Here is a 21,800-nt window from a genome sequence, read left to right as displayed (position 1 = left end):
CCTTTATGGACAGAACTTTGAAGTTTCAAGTTAGCAAACAGCAGACCTGGCTAGGCAATTACATCAACAGAGCTAGGCTGACCTACATCGCATTTCGGAAAGAAATTAAGACAGCACTATTCAACAGATTTATCTTCTAACGTGTACTGTACTAACTGTATTGTATCGTATTGTATTTTACTAATTGTAATCTGTAATTCACTGACTGTACTGCATCATCCTCGCCATTTGTATTCTGTAATTCGCTGACTGTCCAGCTCTCTTCACTGTGAACTGCCTAGAAGTCGTAAGATTATGGTGGTATAGAAGAAATAAAGTTATTATTATTATTAATATTCAGCACTTAATCAGACTGTATAAAACTCAGTCCTATCTTTATATGATTTTATTTAAGACGTTACATGTTGAATATTATACTTAACTGGACAAGAGATAACCTGTCACATAAACCCAGATATTCAATGCCAGTGCCTGGACATGGCCCAACACTGAATATCTGGGCATGATACTGGTGGTGAGTGTTCCCTCTAAGCTGAGCAGGAGTCCTCCACCCACAGTCTCACCAATAGAGGGTGCTGTTTTACTGTCACATTTTTCAATTGTGAGGGACAGGCAAGTTCTGCAGGACTCCAGGGAACATACCTGTCCTTAGCGACTGAAAATATTCCACCCCCTAGTGGTAGCAATGCAGCTGGAGGACACCTGCTCAGCTTAGAGGGAACACTGATTAAACGCTGAGGCCCTGATTATATAAATGGGGGGTCTAACTCGTAGGTGCTGTTAGACGTGATTCGCAATCATCTGCTAGGCACAATTTATAGAATTGAACCTAGCGGTGGGTGTCTCAACAGTCTTAGACCCTGGAAGGCAATACATCCTTAGGTGTCTAAGGCAGGGGTAGGGAACTCCGGTCCTCGAGAGCCGTATTCCAGTCAGGTTTTCAGGATTTCCCCAATGAATATGCATGAGATCTATTTGTATGCTCTGCTTTCAATGCATATTCATTGAGGAAATCCTGAAAACCCGACTGGAATACGGCTCTCGAGGACCGGAGCTCCCTACCCATGGTCTAGGGTTAACAGATATCCGGATTTCCCCAGCCATGTCCTCCTTTTGAGGACATGTCCAGATGGCTTTTCAAAACCCGGCACTTTGTCTGAGTTTTGAAAAGCTTCCCCCGAAATAGTAGCCCATTCTCACGGTGGCCAATCCAGGTCCCTAGTACCTGGCCAAAACCCAAGGAGTAGCAACATTCCATGCCACCAATCCAGGGCAAGCAGCGGCTTCCATGTCTTTCTCAATAACAGTAAATTGTCCAGACTTTTCTTAAAACCAGCTATGCTATCCGCTCTCACCACAACCTCTAGCAATGTGTTCCAGATCTTAACTATTTTCTGAGTGAAAAAATAGTTAACCTCTGGCTTTTACAAAGCTGTGGTATTGGTCTCTACTGCGGGTCTGTGAGGTAAATTCCTATGAGCATCAGAACATTTATCTTACCAGCCCATAGTGGAAACCTGTACCACAGCTTTGTAAAAGGAGTCCATAGAATTTTAACCATTATTTCTTTAAAAGAGTATAAAATATTCCTCTTTTCTGCAATTTTTTTTTTTCTTTTATACGGGGAAAAGTATTGGGACTTGTACACTGCCTTTTTGTAGTTATACAACCACACTCAAAAGCAGTTTACATATAGATACTTCAAGCATTTTTCCTATCCATCCTGGTTGTTTCACAATCTATCTAATGTACCTGGCGTAGTGGAGGATTAATTCCCCCCCCCCTTTTATGAAGCCACGTTAGGCTTCTTTTATCGCCAACCGTAGAAGTATTAACTCTGACGCTCATAAGCATTCTATAAGCGTTATAGTTTTTACCACCACAGCCGGCGATAACAAAGCCCAACACAGCTTCCTAAAAAGGGGGTTAAGTGACTTGCACAGGGAGCAGTGCAGGGTTTGAACCCACAACCTTAGGGTGCTGAGTCTGTAGCTCTAATCACTACACCCCACTAACATTTATTACAAAATGCCTGCCTGTTTTAATATATGTTAATATGAAGGTTTTATACTAATTGAGAAATTATAATATTGCCAAGCAATTTTTACTGTACTTGTATATGAACAGCAGTCAAACTCATCACCTCTTTTTTTATTCAGGTGAACAATTTCTCATGCCTGTACGCATGGCTAAGTTATTGTGCTCAGGCCATAAGGTTTAGTACAAAACCTTCATGCTTTTATTTACAAAGGGGGGTGGGGGGAATCACAACAATAGAAAATATTTGAATTGCAAAACCAACATATTAGCATTTTAATTTGATTTTACCTCCAGTCCCTGCACCACTATGTTGCCCTAATTAAAAGATGAAAAAGTTTAATCTTAGCACTGTCAGGGTTTTCTTTTGCTCCAAGTAAATCTCATGCAGTTTTTAGCACATAAGAAGAAACACTGAGGCATTTCTTCATCTGATCTTGGAAAGAAAGGCTATGAAACAGGTTGACGGAAAACTTACATTTTTTTAAAAAAGTTTTCTTTCAAAGTCATTTTCCATATTTTGGTTGACTGACAGGTATTTGCTACCTGCTAGAAAAGAACAGATTCTTCAAATACAATGAAGACAGGACAATAAAGTCCATATAATTTGGAGGGGGGGGGATGGGTTTAACAAAAAGCATTGCATAAAAATCCTTGGGCCTTTTTTTGTAGAAGTGTGGTAATCGGTTCATAGACAACGGAGCGAAAGACAAAGGCGTGCCCAGACAATTGAGCGCAGTGCGGAGGCGCGCGCCGCTCAAAACTACTGTTTTTAGGGGCTCCGACGGGGGGTTTTGTTGGGGAACCCCCCCCACTTTACTTAATAGACATCGCGCCGGCGTTATGGGGGGTTTGGGGGGTTGTAACCCTATACATTTTACTGTAAACTTAACTTTTTCCCTAAAAACAGGGAAAAAGTGAAGTTTTCAGTAAAATGTGGGGGGTTACAACCCCCCACACCCCCCACAACGCCCCCACAACGTGGTGCGATGTCTATTAAGTAAAGTGGGGGGGTTCCCCCTCCATGCCCCCCCCCGTCGGAGCCCTAAAAACATTAATTTTGAGCGGCGCACGCCTCCGCGCTGCGCTCAATTGTCTGGGCGTGCCTTTGTCCCGGCGCGCTTTTGACCTGACACCATGGTAATCAGTTAGGGCTAGCTTCTGTATAGGATGCCAATATTAAGCACTGCTAGGTCCCTAATGAAGAACGTCTAGCGACATCTAACTTTTGAATCTGTGCACAACCTTTTTTTAATTGGCGAGGTAATTGGCTGTGCCAGTTTTCAGTCAATAAAAATAAACACATTAAAATTAAGAATGTGGTGCCCGAACTCTTAGGATGCCTAGCAACAGCTAAGTTGAGGTGCCCTCCGATGTCTAAAGCAGTGGTTCCCAACCCTGTCCTGGAGGAACACCAGGCCAATTGGGTTTTCAGGCTAGCCCTAATGAATATGCATGAAGCAAATTTGCATACCTATCACTTCCATCATATGCAAATCTCTCTCATGCATATTCATTAGGGCTAGCCTGAAAACCCGATTGGCCTGGTGTTCCTCCAGGACAGGGTTGGGAATCACTGGTCTAAAGATACCTATATGAAATGTAGGCATTGTTAGGGGCAGAGATTAAGCATGGTTGATTTATGCGTTGCTAGTTTCCAAGTTAAGCGCTAGTAACCCCCTTTTTACAAAACCCTAGCACGGTTTTTAGTACCGGCCGTAGTGTTAACATGTGTGTCGGAGCTGTTACCGCTGCGGCAGGTGCTAAAAACCGTGCTATGATTTTGTAATGGGGAGGGGTTAAATTAGGCCAAGTAAAACCTGGCTTAATATATCAATGCCTACTTCCAGGATGCCTAGTGATGCCTAAGCATGCCTAGGCACCACTAGGCAGGATCCCATAAGTGGTGCCTAGCAACTGATTGACAACTGCACTGAGTGGCACCTACAATGTAGCAACCGCTGGGCACCGTTTATAGACTCCAGCCCTTAGTGCATGATTATGCAATAACAGTAAGTGCCAGGCTGTGGTAACATTGCCACGCTGGAATATCAGCATGTACTAATCCATGCCCTATTGGCATACTTTGGAATATGCAGGAAATGGGAAATGGACTGCGCCTTGCAGTTAACACACGGTAGCTTACAGACATAAATACCAGAGGAGCTGGTAGGTGCTAATGTGCTGTCATCACAATTACCGTACAGTAAAGTTTTTTCTGTGCAACGACAGTATGGTAAGATGCTGTGAATGTTCCCAACAGTTAGAAACATAGAAACATAGAAATTGACGGCAGATAAGGGCCACGGCCCATCTAGTCTGCCCACCCTAATGTCCCTCCCCTACCTTCGCCCTGTGAATAGATCCCATGTGACGATCCCATTTGGCCTTAAAATCAGGCACGCTGCTGGCCTCGATCACATGCTGTGGAAGACTATTCCAGCGATCAACCACCCTTTCTGTGAAAAAGAATTTCCTGGTGTCAGCTCGTAGTTTCCCTCCCTTAATTTTCCACGGATGCCCTCTTGTTGTCGTGGGACCCTTGAAAAGGAAGATATCTTCCTCCGCCTCTATGTGGTCCGTGAGATACTTGAACGTCTCGATCATGTCCCCCCTCTCTCTGCGCTCCTCGAGTGAGTATAGCTGCAATTTGTCTAGCCGTTCCACACAAGCTTTGCGCTTACTCTACTGTAATTTAGGCATTCACCAAATAAGTGTGGTGCAGTGGCTAAAGCTACAGCCTCAGCACCCTGGGGTTGTGGGTTTAAACCCACACTGCACCTTGTGACCCTGGGCTAGTCACTTAATCCCCCCATTGCCCCAGGTACACTAGATAGATTGTGAGCCCATCGGAACAGACAGGGAAGAATGCTTGAGTACCTGAATAAATTCATGTAAACCGTTCTGAGCTCTTGTGGGAGAACGGTATAAAAAATTGAATACATAAATAAATAAATTTAGTGAAAAGGCCTCCTAGGTTCACTTCCTTCTGGGATGTTAGCCAAATCATTTGCCAGCTTAAAATGTGCTGTATCTGAGAAAACAAGCTTAAACATTCAGATTGTGCATGCTAAGGTCTAAGACACAAAGCACAGAGCATGGATATTGGGGAGGGGGGACAATTCTAGAACTGGGTGCCACTAATTTGGCTCCACAAAACATCACACTGAACGCTAATTCTGTGACATCCAGATTCTGTTATACTACAGGATGTTAGGATAAGATGGTATCTGCATGCATACATGTAGACACACCCACTTGTGCCATATCAAAAGCAGACATAAATGAATACACCTGAATATGGTAATTAATAAGTAGCTTACACTATTCTGTTACATGCCTGTATTCCACCCATGTGTATGCCCCTGGCATTGATGCTCTAAGGGAGAAATTCTATGTATGTTGCCCAAAAAAACTGCCCAAAAAACCTAAGTGCTATTTGTTTGTTTATTGTTTAATTAGTTTTTTGATTAAACGCTTTATCGATTCTGCAAAGCGTTGTACAAAGCAAAAAAATGACATTTGAACAAACAAAATTACGATTAAAACATACTTTCAAAAAAGAACTGTAAGACAAACTACAACACATACTAGGTTATTAAGGACGAACGAACAGAAGACACATGAAGGAAAGAGGGAAGAAATACAATCGCTATAGTAAATGAGAGAGACATTAAGGGTAAACACAAAAGGGCAGGAGTTAATAGAAAAAAAAAAAAAAAAGACTAAAATAACTTTAGTTAAAATCCGCTTAAAAAAAAAAAAATAATAAAACTTCAGTTAAAAGCATCTTTAAAAAGGAAACATTTTAAGTTGCTTTTGAACGTTTTTAAATTTTTTTCCGTTTTTAAATAAAGCGGAAGAGCATTCCAAATCGTAGGAGCTGTTACAGAGAAAATGGAGGTTCGGCGTGTGCCAATTATTTTTAAGGAAGGGATAATAAGATTAGATTGGGATATGGATCTTAAAGATCTCGGTGGGTCGTAAGGAATCAATACTCTATCTATGAAAGCTGGGGAATTAGTCTGCATAGTTTTGAATGTTAAAAGGGCTATTTTATAAGTTATCCTATGTGAGATTGGTAACCAGTGGGCGTCTTTTAGCAGAGGGGTAACATGGTCATACTTTGTTGCTCTGGAAATGACCTTGATGGCCGTATTTTGAATTAGCTGCAGACGTTTCAGGTCTTTGTGATATATACCTTTTAAAAGCGAATTGCAATAATCTATTTTTGAAATTATGAGTGAGTGAATCAAAATGTTGAGAGAACTGGTGTCAAGAAAAGGGGCCAATGATCGAATCATTCTTAGTTTGTAAAAACAGTTTTTAACCAGAGCACTTATTTGTGGACGGAAAGTAAGCTTATTGTCTATAAGGACCCCTAAGATTTTTATAGTTGAGGTTGTTATGAGTGGTGTGTTATCGATAATAATTGGAGAGATTAATTGAGCTCCCTCTTTACCGGGAAATAGAAGAGTATTAGTTTTTGAGATGCTTAATGAAAGCTTGTTAGAATTTAACCAATCATGAACTTTGCTTAATTTATTATTGATTACCTGAATCTCGGAATGATTAGTTGGTTCGATTGGGTATTCTATAATACTGCTTAGCCCCGGACCCATAAGTAAATTAAGGTGCAACCATTTACACGAACTAAAACCTGATATAAATCCCTATAACAGTACATATACATTTTCAGAATGCCCATGACTCGCCCATTCCCCGCCCATGGCCACACCCTCTTTTCAGTTCCACACATTAGAACTTACACGCAGTCCTATGTTGAGTATCCCTAAATAGATTAGTTGGCGCCGATTGGCTCGCTAATCAATTATGTCATACGCCCAAATTCGCGCTTGCAACTCAAAGTGCCATATATAGAATCCAGAGATAAGTGAGTTGTGCGTGTCAGTTATAGAATATCCCTTAACAGTTAGGTAGCATTTATGCGCATAAGTGTACTTTAATGTGCATAAGTTCTTGTATTTTTTTATTATTATTATTGTATTTGTATAGAGATGATGTTACATAGAAAAAAAATTACAAATAATTAGAGCAAATAATTAACAGGCATCTCAAATCCACAATATGGAAAGTGCTAAATAGCACTTAAGGACTATTTATATAAAACATTATAGGAAAGACAGGACAAATTCATATATAATTAACTCCCTAACCTTCTACAGTAAAAGCAGGCTTGTCCTGAAGGAAAATATCTAAATGAGTAGGATCCGAAAAAACATTTTTATTATTCCTAAGTGTGACCAAACATTTGCAGGAAATTTAAGGAAAAATGATAAACACTGGTATGCTATAATTTTAGTGTTTAAATGGTGCTTACATTTAGGGGTCCTTTTATTATGGACTTAGCATACAATAATAAATTAGTGTATATTAAGTGCCTTGCAGCAAATAGTGAGCGCTAATCATTAGCATGTGTTAAATCCATTAGCGCACTTTAGTAGAAGCACCCCTTAGGCACTAACCCCCGGATTCTCTAACCAGCGCAGAAGCTGACAGCCGCCTTAAAAGCTGCTCAACCACGCAATGGCGCCTGTTAAAGAATCGCACCAGAGCCTGCCATCAGCTGATGGCAGCAGGGGAATCCACGATCAGCTAAGCTGGCAGGAAGCCCTGATCAGCTGAACTGGCCAGCGGTGCCCCATTTTTGCAATCTCCCGGCAATGACAGGTGCCGGAAACGTAGGCCAGGGTTTTCCAGGCTTACATTTCTGGCACCTATCTTTGCATGAATCGTGCCTACAAAAGCGATTTAGGCCGCTTAATGCCACGTCTGGTGTTTGCCTTGCCTACTTTGGCATTAGGCGGCCTACAGCGCCTATGTAGATGCAATTCTGGTGCCTTTTATTTAGGCACTGGTAGACGCTTTATTTTTTGCTGTTTTAAATGGTGTTTCTCAATTAACTTAGGAGTCATTTATAGAATTTCCCCCTAAAGTTATAGATTGAGGGTGCTTATGTTCTAGGCATATAGAACTAATGAACCTCAATTCATTAATAAATTACTTATCCGTTCTAGCATGCCGTGTTCTCTCCGGTCCACTAATCAAAAGCTCATAGTAGTCCCCTCTTTGAAAGTTATCGGAACTTGACGACATAATATGTTTTCAGTGATGGCTCCGCAACTTTGGAACACTTTGCCTCAGCATGTAAGAGAGGAAAATGATTTGAGTCATTTTAAAAGTAACTTAAAGAGTTTCCTTTATAAAGATGCTTTTAATCTTTAAATTATGTTCAAATTTTATATTAGTTTTCTTCCAGGTTTCCAATATTCCCTCCCTAATGTTCTTTCCATTTATGGCTCTCCTCTGTACTTTAAAGCATTGAATTGTAGTTCTGTCCCTTTTTACCTTGTGTATTGATTAGTCTGTAAATCTGTTTGTCTAACCCGTTATTTTAAATTTTAAATGGTATGCTTATATTTTGTATTAATGTTGTATCTTGCTTAGTAAAACTAAATAAGCGATTCCTCAAACTAAAATAAAACTTGAAACTTGGATATATTGCAAGTCTTGCCCTCCCTCAATTCATTTTTTTAGGCCCTTAGGTCTTTTCCTTCCTAAAATATATGCACACAAACAGAAATAAAACAAGATTGTTTATATAACTTAGGTAGGAAAAGACTTAAGGGCCTAAAAAAATTAATTGATGGAGAGCAAAACTTGCAATACATACCTAGAACAAAAGCACCCTCATTCTTTAGCTTTAGTACCTAAGGGATCCTTTTACTAATGTGCTCTAATGGATTTAGCAAATGCTAATGATTAGTGTTCACTATGGGCTATATATTCAAAACATCTATTTAAGATTAATTTAAAAAATATATATATATTTATAAAGAAGATCCAGATAAAATTGATGAAAGAAATTCTCATATACGTAATTATAGTTTATTTTATCTTATCTCATAATCAATTTATTCAGAATAACTTTAATATACAAAAATAACACCATTTCCGGTAAACATTTACTGGAAATGACGTATAAAAGCCTTTAAAATCAGAATACAAAGAACCTAAGCTCGTTTGCGCTTCAGAAAGCTTATCTTGATGGATTGAAGACGCGGAGGCAGCATGAAAAGGTGAAGTAGATAGTAATGACAGAAAAGTTTTTACTATAATATGATAGTTTTAGATGAATCTTTTTAAGTCTTAAGTCCATAAAGAGTGAGACCCGGCAATAGTTTTCACTTATAAAAGCTGCTGGTTTCAATCATGTTCACAAATAAATAAATAAATAGTGAAAAGCAATAGCGTTAAGCTTAATTAAATGGAAATAAAGAACCACGGGGTGGTCCCCTTGTACTTTCACTCATAGCTGGAATGAGTTGGTTTCAAAAATAAAATTTGTTTGTATATATATAAAATAAAAAAAAGAGACAGTTGGACTGATGATAACCGCATATAAGCTATTAGCCAAGGCTGGTTCTAACGGCAAATAGCTGCAGGCACTTGAGAGCCATAGGGGTCCTTTTATCAAGGTGCGTTAAACCGCCTGCCGCACTAGCCGCTAACGCCTCCATTGACGAGGCATTAGTATTTTGGCTTGCCGCGGGGGTTAGCGCGTGATGAAATTTCCAACGCGCTAACCCCCATAGCGCACATTGATAAAAGGAGCCCATAGTCTCTGATAGAAGCTTAGTAGAGATAAACTCAATCCAGCATTAGCCTATCTTTAGTGATTTTACTATATATATAAAACACATACACACACAAACATATTTCCAAGAGTCATTTACTTGGATTAATCGGTTGTATAATAATTACCCACCCTGCCTGTGGTTCTTTGTGTTTCTGAGGTTGCCAGGACTAATTATTTTGCTTTCACTGCATATGTTCTTTGTCAACCCCCAGAAACTAACACTTTAGGCCAGAGTTTCTGAAACAGGATCATGAAACCTGGGCTTGGGGTTGCAATCAAGTGGAGCTATATAGATCCATCATTGTCCTGAGCCCGCCATGGTTCACACATCTTCTGTAGCCACATGAATTGGGGTCACAGCCGCTGAAAGATTGGTAAGGGCTGCCTTAGGCAATGTTCTAGTCTGCCTTAGGATCAAGCTGACCACATGAAGAAAGTATCATACATATAACGTGACTTTAAGTAAAGCAATGTAAAAGGTACAAGCTATGAATCTGAAAGATGACAATTAATTCACCACGCAATAATGATTTGTAAACACTTACCTTTTCCGCAGACTGTGAGGTTCCAAAAAATATTGGTATAAAAGCTAACCAAATTATGCAGGTGGTGTACATAGTGAATCCAATAGGTTTGGCTTCATTGAAGGTCTCTGGCACTCCTCTTGTTTTAATTGCATAAACAGTACAAGTGACCATTAAAAGAATACTGTATCCAAGGCAACAAATGAGAGAGAGATCAGAAATGTCACACTTGAGAACTCCCCTAGCATTTTCTGGATCAACTGTTCTCTGTTCTTCATATTCCACTCTGGTGTGTGGAGGATCAACAGCAAACCAGATGAAAACTCCGAAGAGCTGCACCGAAATGAGGCTGAAGGTGATCACCAGCTGAGATGCAGGGCTTATAAATTTGGGAGCTGTAACTGATTTTTTCCCTTGTTCAAATATTCGGTGGATTCTGTTTGTTTTGGTTAGTAAAGCTGCATAGCTGAAGCACATGCCAAGTCCCAGAAAGATACGTCGCATTGAACAGACTAATGTGTCAGGAGTCCCGATCATTAAAAAAGTGATGGCATAACAGAGAAAAATTCCAGTCAGTAGCACGTAACTGAGCTCCCGCCCAGAAGCCCTCACAATGGGTGTGTCATTGTAGCGGACAAAGGTCACAATGACAAAGGTAGTTGCTATGATTCCGAGGATCGCAATGAATACAGGCATGATGGCCCAGGGAGAACTCCATTCGAGCTTGATGGTCGGGATAGGCTCACAAGCGGTTCGATTGATGTTTGGTTTCTGTTCACGCTGGCACAGGGCGCAAGTCAGCTCATCCATCTGGTAGAAGTAGCCCTCGCAGCGTTCACAGTTCCAGCAGCATGGCAGTCCATTTGCAGGATTCTTCCGTTCACCAGGCTTGCATGGCAGACTGCAGACTGATGCTGGATGAGCATGCTCTCCTTTGGACCACTGCATATCTCCTAGCTGCATATATAAAACATCAATAAGCCTTCCATTTTTCACCACTATATAACATCATAATACAAGTCACCATACGATAAATCAACTCATGCTGACAGAATAAACAGTTTACCATAACAAGAAAAAAAAACCCTGTTTCTTTCACTTAATCTGCCTTGAAGAAGGTGTTCAATGATTGCATCACATAAATCATCCATGTCATTGGCAAGACGAGCCTCATTAGTTCCCATTTACCTCTTTACTGCTGACCAAACTGACATCTCCTTAAAAGATTTATTGACTTCAAGTGACTTTTAAAACAAACAAGGCCTTGGAAAGAAATGCAGGACTCAGTTTTATACAAATCAAAATGCCAGACGTACCAAGGCCTTCTTCCTATTCTGCGCTTGTGGGATGAAGGCCTATTAAATCAGACCCTTAATTTGAAAATAAATGCAGTTTGTTTGGAATGCGGTAACTGAAATTAGGATAAATAAGGGCCATGATCTATCAGTTAAGAAAATGTAATGATATGGCGGGTAAAAACCTGCTTCTCTGTTTCCATGCAGAGAAGCCTAGGAAAGCCAATCATATAAACTACTGTTTTAATTTTACTTTTAAAATACGAAGAAGGCGATTTTAAAAGGAGGCGCCTACTTTAAGCATGAAAATAGGTGTCTATTTAAGTGCGAAACACATAGGTAGGGTTACCATATTCTGGGCAGCAAAATACTGTGCACATGGTTCCACCCTGTTCTGTCTCTGGCCCCGCCCCATTCCACAACAGCCCCTCCCAATTCTGCCTCTGACCCCCACCCCATTCTTCCCCTAGCCCTGCCCCCACAAAGCCTCCTCTCTTCTTCCCTGACGAGCTCCGATTGCATCTGGAGGGCCTGGAGCATGCGCGGATATGTGCGACGTCATCCGCGCATGCAGAGAGGCTCTCCAGATGCGGCCAGAACTTTACAAAATCCAGACAAACTGCCAGGTTTTGGAAAGTCCATCTGGGCACCTGGCCAGTCCTCTAATAAGAGGACATATCTGAGTTTTCCCGGACATCTGGTTGGTTCATAGACAACACTGTGAAAGACAATGGCGCGCGCCGACAACTGAGCGCAAGACGGAGGCGCACGCTGAAGAAAATTACTGTTTTTAGGGGCTCCGACGGGGGGTTTTGTTGGGGAGCCCCCCCAGTTTACTTAATAGAGATCGCACCGGCGTTGTGGGGGGTTTGGGGGGTTGTAACCCCCCACATTTTACTGTAAACTTAACTTTTTCCCTAAAAACAGGGAAAAAGTGAAGTTTTCAGTAAAATATGGGGGGTTACAACCCCCCAAATCCCCCACAACGCCCCCACAATGCGGCGCAATCTCTATTAAGTAAAGTGGGGGGGTTCCCCCCCACGCTCCCCGTCGGAGCTCTAAAAACAGTAATTTTCTGTGGCGCGCACCTCCGCACTGCGCTCAATTGTCTGGGCGCGCCTTTGTCCCGGCGCACTTTTGACCTGACACCCATCTGGTTACCCTACACATAGGTGCCAATGAATCTTTATAAAACATGAAGGGCCGCTATAAAGTTCTCAGCCCAACCAACAAAGTTGGGACAGACTCCATTGAGGGCTCCTTTTACAAAGCCACGCTAGGGCCTTAACGCGCAGAATAGCTTGCGCTAATTTGCCACATAAGCAGTGCTTCTGCTGGGTCAGAACAGAAATCCATCCCGTGCGGCAGCCCATCAGGTCAAGGACCTGCATAGTAATTCTCTATCAGTACCCCTCAATCCCCTTATCCTTCAGGAATTCATCTACGTGCGCTAGCCACTACCACCTCCTTTTGAGCAGGCGGTAGATTTTCGGCTAGCGTGCGCTATAGCGCACGCTAATCCGGTGCGTACGTTAAAACCGCTAGCGTGGTTTAGTAAAAGGAGCCCTTAGTTCAATGCTTTTCCACTTTTTTCATTCCGTCGGAAAAATATGGAATGGAAATGTGGACAATCGCAGGACTATGGGCTACTTTTACGAAGCCGCGTTAGCGGTTTAACGCGCATAATAGCGCACGCTAATTTGCCAGACGCGCTAGCCATTACCACCTCCTCTTAAGCAGGCAGTAGTTTATCGGCTAGCACGGGGGTTAGCGCATGCTAAAAAGTTGCGCACGATAAAGCCGCTAACGCCTTAAGTGCATAGCCTCAGTAGAGGCAGTCCCAATTTTGTTGGCTGAGTTGAGAACTTTTCAGCGGCCCCTCGTTCTAGCATAAACGGCATAGAAAGGAATAAATTCAATGAATGGCATATAAATTTGGATCCTGGAAAAAATCTGAATGGAGCATTAATCTATAAACAGTGCTCCAATTTGCATACTATTTATAAAAAAGTGCTTAGAGTCAATTTTCATACCAAACTTTGGATGTGAGGATTTACACCCAAATGAAACCTGTTGTAAATCCCAGAGCATAAGTTCAATGTGGATCTCCAGTATTCAGTAATACTGTGTGCATCTTTAGTGAAGGTCCTTGACATGCCTATGCCCCTAGACCAGTGTCTCTTAAACTGGGTTCATAGACAACAACGCAGAAGACAAAGGCGCGCGCCGACAACTGAGCGCAAGACGGAGGCGCGTGCCGACAAAAATTACTGTTTTTAGGGGTTCCGACGGGGGTTTTTGTTGGGGAGCACCCCCAGTTTACTTAATACAAATTGTGCCGGCGTTGGGGGGGGTTTGGGGAGTTGTAACCCCCCACATTTTGCTGTAAACTTCACTTTTTCCCTAAAAACAGGGAAAAAGTGAAGTTTTCAGTAAAATGTGGGGGGTTACAACCCCCCACAATGCCCCCACAACACGGCGCGATCTGTATTAAGTAAAGTGGGGGGGGGTTTCACCCCCACGCCCCCCCCCCGTCGGAGCCCTAAAAACAGTAATTTTCTTCGGCGCACGGCTCCGCGCTGCGCTCAATTGTCTGCTCGCACCTTTGTCCCGGCGCGCTTTTGACCTGACACCCTTAAACTGTGTGCCCCGGCACAGTGGTGTGCCCAAAAAAGATTTTGGTTGCACCATGAGAGATTCCAGAATTTTACTTTATTTTTATAAATTCCCTTCATAAGTATACACTAGAATAGATAACATGTACGTTGCGTACACAAAAGTCTGTCAATGTTATGAGTATTTGTGTGCGTAAGGTTAGAATCGCTCAGACAAGCATCATTCTTTGACGTGATTGCTCCCTGAAAATTAACGGCAAGTAATTTTATCTTTATTTTTTTATGCAGTAGTTATCTTAACTTAAGCAGTAAAGCAATCAAGGTTTTGTTACCATTGGATCTCCTTATATTTGTGAACTTGGATTTTCAGCTCTGAAAGAAATTAAATTGGATAAAAGAGAACGACTACAGATGGTGGATGATGAAATGCGAGTTAGCTTGTCGACTATCAAGCTGTGTTTTGCGTTAATTTGCACTCGAAAACAAGCACATCCACCGCATTGATTAGCAATTTTATTCTATCTACTTTAGTTTTACCATTTAACAATTACCCATACATAGCTCATAAATAGCTCTCAAATTTAATTTTTTGTTGGTTTTGCAATTTTATAATTTATAATATGCCGCAAAAAAACATTTGCTCTGTTTAGTGTGCCAGAGCTAAAAAAAATTTGAGAGACACTTTCCTAGACCAAAACCGACAACAGCAGAAGAGATGGAACACAATTTGTGTTGAGTCATTCTTCTGGTTAAAACATTGTCAACACCATCAGCATCTACTGTTCTCCGTCTCCTTTGATATCTATTTTGGTTGGAGGGTTTTTGCTCCTGGTTTTGCTGGTCATGCTCCTCCTATGACCACACCCCTTTAAGCTTTACGCTAAAAGATTTTGCATGCGGATCTTTATAGAATTTGTAATCACAAAACCCTATTAAAGTAGAGGAACTGGAGTACCAAAATATAACGAATAAAGCTAAACTCCAGTAAAAAAAATAACGATTCTATTTGTATTCCATCAATCACATTCAATAACGGAGGCAAAGGCCTCAGAAGCCATAGGAAGCAAACACTGTCCCTTGGTTATAGAAGAGAGAGCTGTAAACTATACTAGCTCCTCTATTAGCTTCTATCATTGGCTTTGAAAAACCTTTGATGTTATTATTCAATAAATATAGTGATATATAATGTGCTCAGAATAATGAACCAAGCAAAAGTATTCGTTAATACTTATCTGAATAACGTCCCACTCTATCATTCACTGTCGGCAGCGAAAAGCACGGTTCTGTTTAAGTCGTGCTGACTAAAGAAAGTTGACCCTGAATGACAAGAGTGGGACGTTCATCTCCCTCCCTCCCTCTTTCCCTTTCTTACCTGAAGCACAGTGGTCAGTCCCGTCAGGGCCTTTCTTCTGACGCCACTTGATAACAGAAGCCCTATATTTACTGTATGCACATGCCAAAACTAATGGGTGACATTTTAATGCACCCTGTCTTAGGCCTTTTTTTTTTTTTTTTGCTGCATTAAGTGTGTATAGCACCTAATGCAAATTAGTGAAAGGACCCCCGAATAAGCTATGGATAAATTATATAGCAGTACTAATATTTCCAAATCAGATATTACAGTAAGCTAGTGATCTTTAATATTGAAATTCCAAACAGAAAGTCTGAAAAATATCATTAAAAAATAAGCAAGATCACCTTAGAATGAAAACATGTATTGAATTTAATATAAATCAAAATTTGACAATCACTGAACAAGCTATCAGATACCTCATGGAGCCCAAAAGACAGGCAGTTGAACTTTCCATTTAAAATTACAAATATTTAACTAATATCTAGACAGGAATAAGTCAAGGGCAACTACACCATCAAAAATGGAAGCAGGGTAGAAATAAAAACTGTCAGATGTGCAGCTTTCCTATGGCACTGACATTCAGCTTTATAAACAGATGAATCACATTTGCCTTGAAATGTGTACTCTGTGATGCTTTTCTCTTCAGGCAGCACATTGGTTGTCATTCCATGAATTCCCTTGTCCATTCGTCTGTTGTTTTACAAAGTGAAATGACATCCACGCAGTTCTCGCAATGATTTTCATACACATTAAATACCGAATAATTCCATTCTACAGTGCAGGAATAAAAAATTGCATCACACAACAATATATATGTAGGTATCAAATGAATACATGGAATTATACCCATAACAGTTCAAATTTACATATTTTCATGCGAAAAAATGAATAATCTGAGTACTGACACTTTCATGTTTCACTGATTACATAGAAACATGATGGCAGATAAAGGCTAAATGGCCCATCCAGTCTGCCCATCCACAGTAACCACTATCTCTTCTCTCTAAGAGATCCCATGTACCGATCCCACACTTTCTTGAATTCAGTCACAGTCTCTGTCTCCACCACTTCTTCCGGAAGACTGTTCCACACATCTACCACCCTTTCTGTAAAATAATATTTCTTTATATTACTCCTGAGCCTATCACCTCTTTACTTCATCCTATGCCCTCTCAATCCAGAGCTTCCTTTCAAATGAAAGAGATTCAACTCATGTGCAAGTACACCACATTGATTTTTAAACATCTCTCAAAAATAGTCGTAATAGTAACAAAATTAAACCACTAAATTGCCAAAACAAATGTTATTAGCCAGTGGTGGGGATTACCAGAGAGAGAAATAAATTTAATATCAAATGGTTTATGGTTTATTTATAATCCGCCTTTTACAAAGCGAAGTACAACATAATAGTAATTCACACACATTTCAGGCATCTTATAAAAAAATAAAAATTTACATCACATTCAACATAAAATCAAGATAAAATACCAGCCTGACAAAAATAGCAGCATCAATCACTTCTATACCAAAAATCAATCTCAATCAACCTACTACAACTCAGGTTTTCAACGACCAATATCTCAAATTGTGTATCAAATGTGGAGAAAAAGCCGGAAATCATTCGAGTGGAACCATTTTTAGCAAGCTGTGTCTCTTGGCCGTTTGTGCACAGACATGCAGTGAGAGCTATAGCTGTTATAACACCTGATACAGCCGTTTAGCGGCAAAACAAGGCCTTTGTTGGAAGCACACCTGAGCATGGCTGGTATTTGGATAAGGGCAGCCTGATTGTTCATCTGTACGCTGCCAGAGGTGAAAGGAAACCATCATTGGAAGAACATCAGACGCCATGCTTCAGAGCTAAGTGAATGCTTTTTTTTTGTTTGTACCTTGTGCACAGTTTTTGCAATTTGATGATTTAAACATCTCTATCATATCTCCCCTCTCCTGCCTTTCCTCCAAAGTATACACACTGGGATATTTACGTCTGTTTACTCAAAGGGTATAAGAAGATGCTAGTGAGGTAAATCAACCTTGACAAGTCCAAAACTCCACCTCACACCGTTAGAGAAAGAGATGTATGGCTAAATCTATCGATTTAGAGCAGCCACCTCCAATACATTGTTCATTCAAGGTTCAGGTAAACAGTCCTCTTCAAATCAGAAGTAAGACAAACCAAATATATAAGATAATTCAATCATTTATTTTCCTTCCATACAGCAGAGATACTAGCATATCTCTGCTGTATGGAAGGAAAATAAATGATTGAATTATCTTATATATTTGGTTTGTCTTACTTCTGATATGGTTTGAAGAGGACTGTTTACCTGAACCTTGAATGTACAATGTATTAGAGGTGGCTGCTCTAAATCAATAGATTCAGCCATACATCTCTTTCTCTAACGGTGTGAGGTGGAGTTTTGGACTTATCAATATTTAAGTCTGTTCCCAAACGCCTTATGATGAAGATCACATACCATTTTAATAGCCTTCCTCTAGAATTGGGTTACCAGATGTCCAGATTTCTCCAGACCTTTTCGAGGACATGACTGGGGGTCTGGACGGCTTTTCAAAACCCAGCATTTTGTCCGGGTTTTGCAAAGCCTCCTCTAAATCGCATCGGGCAGGAGGAAATCCATGCATGTGCGGATCGGGCAGGAGGAAATGCGTGTAATCGGAGATTTCCTCCTGCCCGACAAGAGCAGGCAGAGGGTGGGCAGGGCTAGGGCGGGATCAGGGGTGGTACTGGGGCATAATGGGGCAGGGATGGGTAGAACTGGGTAGGCCTGGGGGGCAGGTCTAGGGGTACGGATTTCACTATAGTAAAATCTGGCAACCCTATTCTGGAATAGCTACCGCGCATACATTTGAGGGTACCCGCAAATAGACAATCAGGGCAATTTTATGAATCATTCTGGGCCTGATTCTATAAACATCATCTAACTCTTAGGCACCGTTCAACGTAGTTGCTAATCAACCGCCAGGTGCCATTTATAGAATCACACCTAGCAGTGCTTAGGTGATCTTAGACACCGCTAGACATTAAAATCCTTAGCTGTACTCTATTTAGGCCAGTGCTTTCTTGGTCTAAATGAGGGCGTCTAAAATAGTCACCACGAACTCAATCCACAACCAAACTCTACCCTGAATCTGCCCCTAACTACACCTACTTTCCGTGTAGACACCTACCTCATAGTTGCAGGCGCTTACGTAGTTAGGTGCCTACTGGTAAGTTAGGTTTTTTAAATTGTGCTTCTTGCGGTTATCCGGGTCTCACTGTATCCTGTCAGGTAAAAATCCGACGCAGCGAGACCTGGAAACCTGCAACAAGCATAATGCCAGCTGCAGAGAATAATTTTTTTAAAATTTTTTAATGGCACTTTCAATTATCAGCGCCAATTAAGCCAATTAAAAAAATTGCCGATCTAGGTATCTAACTGTGGGTGTCTTTTATAGAGTCAGGGCCTTTTTGTACACTTTTACATGAATCACACACAAATCTTCCCAGATCATATTTTGTACATAAATGTAAGGTACACACCTTCTTAATGCTAAAAATCTGAGACATGAAACAATATTCCGTTTGACACTATTAGAGTACCAAGCTATTGGCCAGAATTTTCATTTTCCATTTCGCCCACTCTTTTAAATATTGGCCCCAAAGTCAATTTTTTAAAAAAGATTTTATGCATTAAAAAAAAATCAACAAAAGAGCTGTTATTTCAAAACACACTACCCCTCCCCTCGATATTCAGCAGATGGCTGGCAGCATTGTTGATGTCCACCTTCCAGATATTTAATGCTGAGCTATATCTAGCTACCAGTATTGAATATCTGTTAAAAAAATAAAAAAAAAATAAAAAAAAAACCCCAGCTAGCAACATGTCCAGTTAACTCAATATTCAGAGAATTAAGATAGGAGAGTTGTTTATGTGGTCTTATTTATGCACTGACACTGGCTAGTTAGCTCTGAAAGCCAGGAGGTAACCGGATTCCGCCTCTATGAGACCCAGAAATATTAAGATCATTCCATAATGATGCTTGTAAGATTGCATGCAATCAGCTTTATACATTTATAATTGGAGCCAGGAACTTGCAGTACTGTGAAATCCCTGATTGGTGACTCCCTTGGTAAATCAAGGTGCATTAAAAGCCTGATTTACACCATACCTTAATAACTTCCACCAGTGGCGTAGTAAGGGTAGGAGGTGCACAGGGTGGTGGTGCCCCCCGCACCTTCCACTCTATGCCCCCCCTGCGCCTTCCCACCCCCATTCCACACTTGCACTCTCCCTGCCCCCCTCCTTGTACCTCTTAATCTTCGCAAGCGCGAGTGGCTTCTCCAAGCATGCTCCTTGTGCCAGCATTGGCATTCCCTCTGTTATCACTTCCTGACCCCACGACCCGGAAGTGATTCAGAGGGGAACCAGGCTTATGAGGATAATCCGGAGGTATGGGGTGGGGAAGTAAAGATGGCGTGAGAGTGGGGTGGTATTGCAGAGTGGGGTGGAGAAGTGCCAGCACCCACACCGATTTTGAGCCCGGGGTGGTCGCACCCTCCATACCCCCCCATTACTACGCCACTGACTTCCACCCTCTAAAGGCAATTCTATAACCTGGGTAGTTTATAGTTTATTCAATTTTACTATATTGCTGGGCTTTCTCAGGTTCACAATATATAAATAAAAATAGAGAAAACAATAATTAGAAAGGAAAAGTTCTAAAAACATAACTATTATTTTTAGAAGTCATGGGTACCATTTCTGTTTTGGGGTGAGATAGAGTGATAGCAGAGACCCTCCACCCCAAGACCACCAGAATCCCCTGGGAAAGCCTCGGATGTATGGTGAGCCCAGAGGGGGTGGAATATTTGGAACAACTAGGAGGAACTTACCATTGGAGGAGGGAATTCAAGAGAGAATTGCAAGGGACTGTTCCAGGGGTGAATATTGATGAGTTGGTATTTAACATAGTATTTAACACTTTTACTACATGAAAATTATACATTTATTTTGTCATTTGATACACCACCAAATGGCCTATTCTAGGCTTCATAGCAGTTTACAAATTAAAAAAAACACACAGTGAAAAGCTATTACTGCATAACAATAAATAGGCCACTGTGCATTTTGCCATAATGTACCTTCGCTTTGCCCACAAGAATGTCTCAGCAATGTGGACAAAATTAGCTGCATTGTAGAATCATATAGATACCTTTTCCCACACTGAAGGCAGGCAATAATTAAAGCCCTAATTTCTACAGGTAAAACATAGTTTTACCTGCAGTAATGGTTTTAATTATGCCCCCTCCCCAATGGATATTCTGGAGCAGTGTTTCCCAAGTCAGTCCTGGAGTACCTCCATTGTATGCAGATCTCTTTTTATTGATGATATTCTGAAAACTTGACTGGCAAGGGAATACTCCAAGACGGACAGGAAACACTAGAGAATGAGAAATTCAAAAACTGTCTAAGAAGAGCAAATATGGATTACTATGTGCATAATGTTGGCACTGAAGTTACTTTGAAATACCACACCACAGGAAAAACTATAGGATTTTTTTTTTTTTTTTTATAAAGAATGAAGATGATTAGAAAGCAAGAATTTAGCAACTGAATACAAAAGCTAGAGAATCAATACATGCAAATATGATAATGAAGCTACACAAATTAACATAGTAACCTAATAAATGACAGTAGATAAAAACCAAATAACCCATTTAATTTGCTCAGTTAGATATGACCTGAACTTTTCGCCAACTCATGGTTCTTGCATCACAACAATGCGCCAGCTCACACAGCACTGTCAGTGAGGGAGTTTTTAGCCAAAAAACAAATAACTGTATTGGAACACCCTCCCTCCTCACTTTTTTTGGCCCCCAATTACTTTTTCTTTACCCGAAGATAAAGGAAATATTGAAAGGAAGACATTTTGATGACATTCAGGACATGAAGGATAATACGATGACAGATTTGATGGGCATTCCAGAAAAAGAGTTCCAAAATTGCTTTGAAGGGTGGACTAGGCGCTGGCATCAGTGCATAGTGTCCCAAGGGGAGTACTTCGAAGGTAACCATAGTGATATTCAGCAATGAGGTACGTAGCACTTTTTTCTAGGATGAGCTTTCAAACTTAATTGTTAGACCTCGTACACAAGAATAACTTTCCAATTATTAAAAAAATTCCAGATATAATATGAATATTTTGAACTTCATATTTTAGCAATTAGTTATGTTTCAGGTTTTGTTCAGAATCTTTTTGAAAAGTAACTCATAGTGGCCCTTTTACAAAGCTGTGGTAGTGATGCTGCGCCAG

At 40.8% G+C, this 21,800-nt stretch overlaps 1 protein-coding gene across 5 annotated transcripts in view; it reads right to left on the bottom strand.

Annotated features, from left to right (window-relative positions):
• GRM8 (glutamate metabotropic receptor 8) overlaps nucleotides 1–21,800 on the bottom strand; it is a 766,318-nt gene that overhangs the window by 73,174 nt on the left and 671,344 nt on the right. For 4 of the 5 annotated variants that reach the window (XM_033958931.1, XM_033958933.1, XM_033958932.1 and 1 more), the window contains one exon: nucleotides 10,243–11,178. The exons of the other annotated variant lie outside the window; for it this stretch is intronic. In XM_033958931.1, coding sequence (XP_033814822.1) covers nucleotides 10,243–11,178 — 936 coding nt within the window. The remainder of the gene's footprint in view (nucleotides 1–10,242; nucleotides 11,179–21,800) is intronic. 5 annotated transcript variants of the gene reach the window in all.

This window comes from Geotrypetes seraphini, chromosome 9 (assembly GCF_902459505.1).
Source record: "Geotrypetes seraphini chromosome 9, aGeoSer1.1, whole genome shotgun sequence".
Classification (NCBI taxonomy): domain Eukaryota; kingdom Metazoa; phylum Chordata; class Amphibia; order Gymnophiona; family Dermophiidae; genus Geotrypetes; species Geotrypetes seraphini.
Note: the sequence above shows the minus strand (reverse complement) of the source record. Positions and strands in the feature narration are given on the sequence as shown.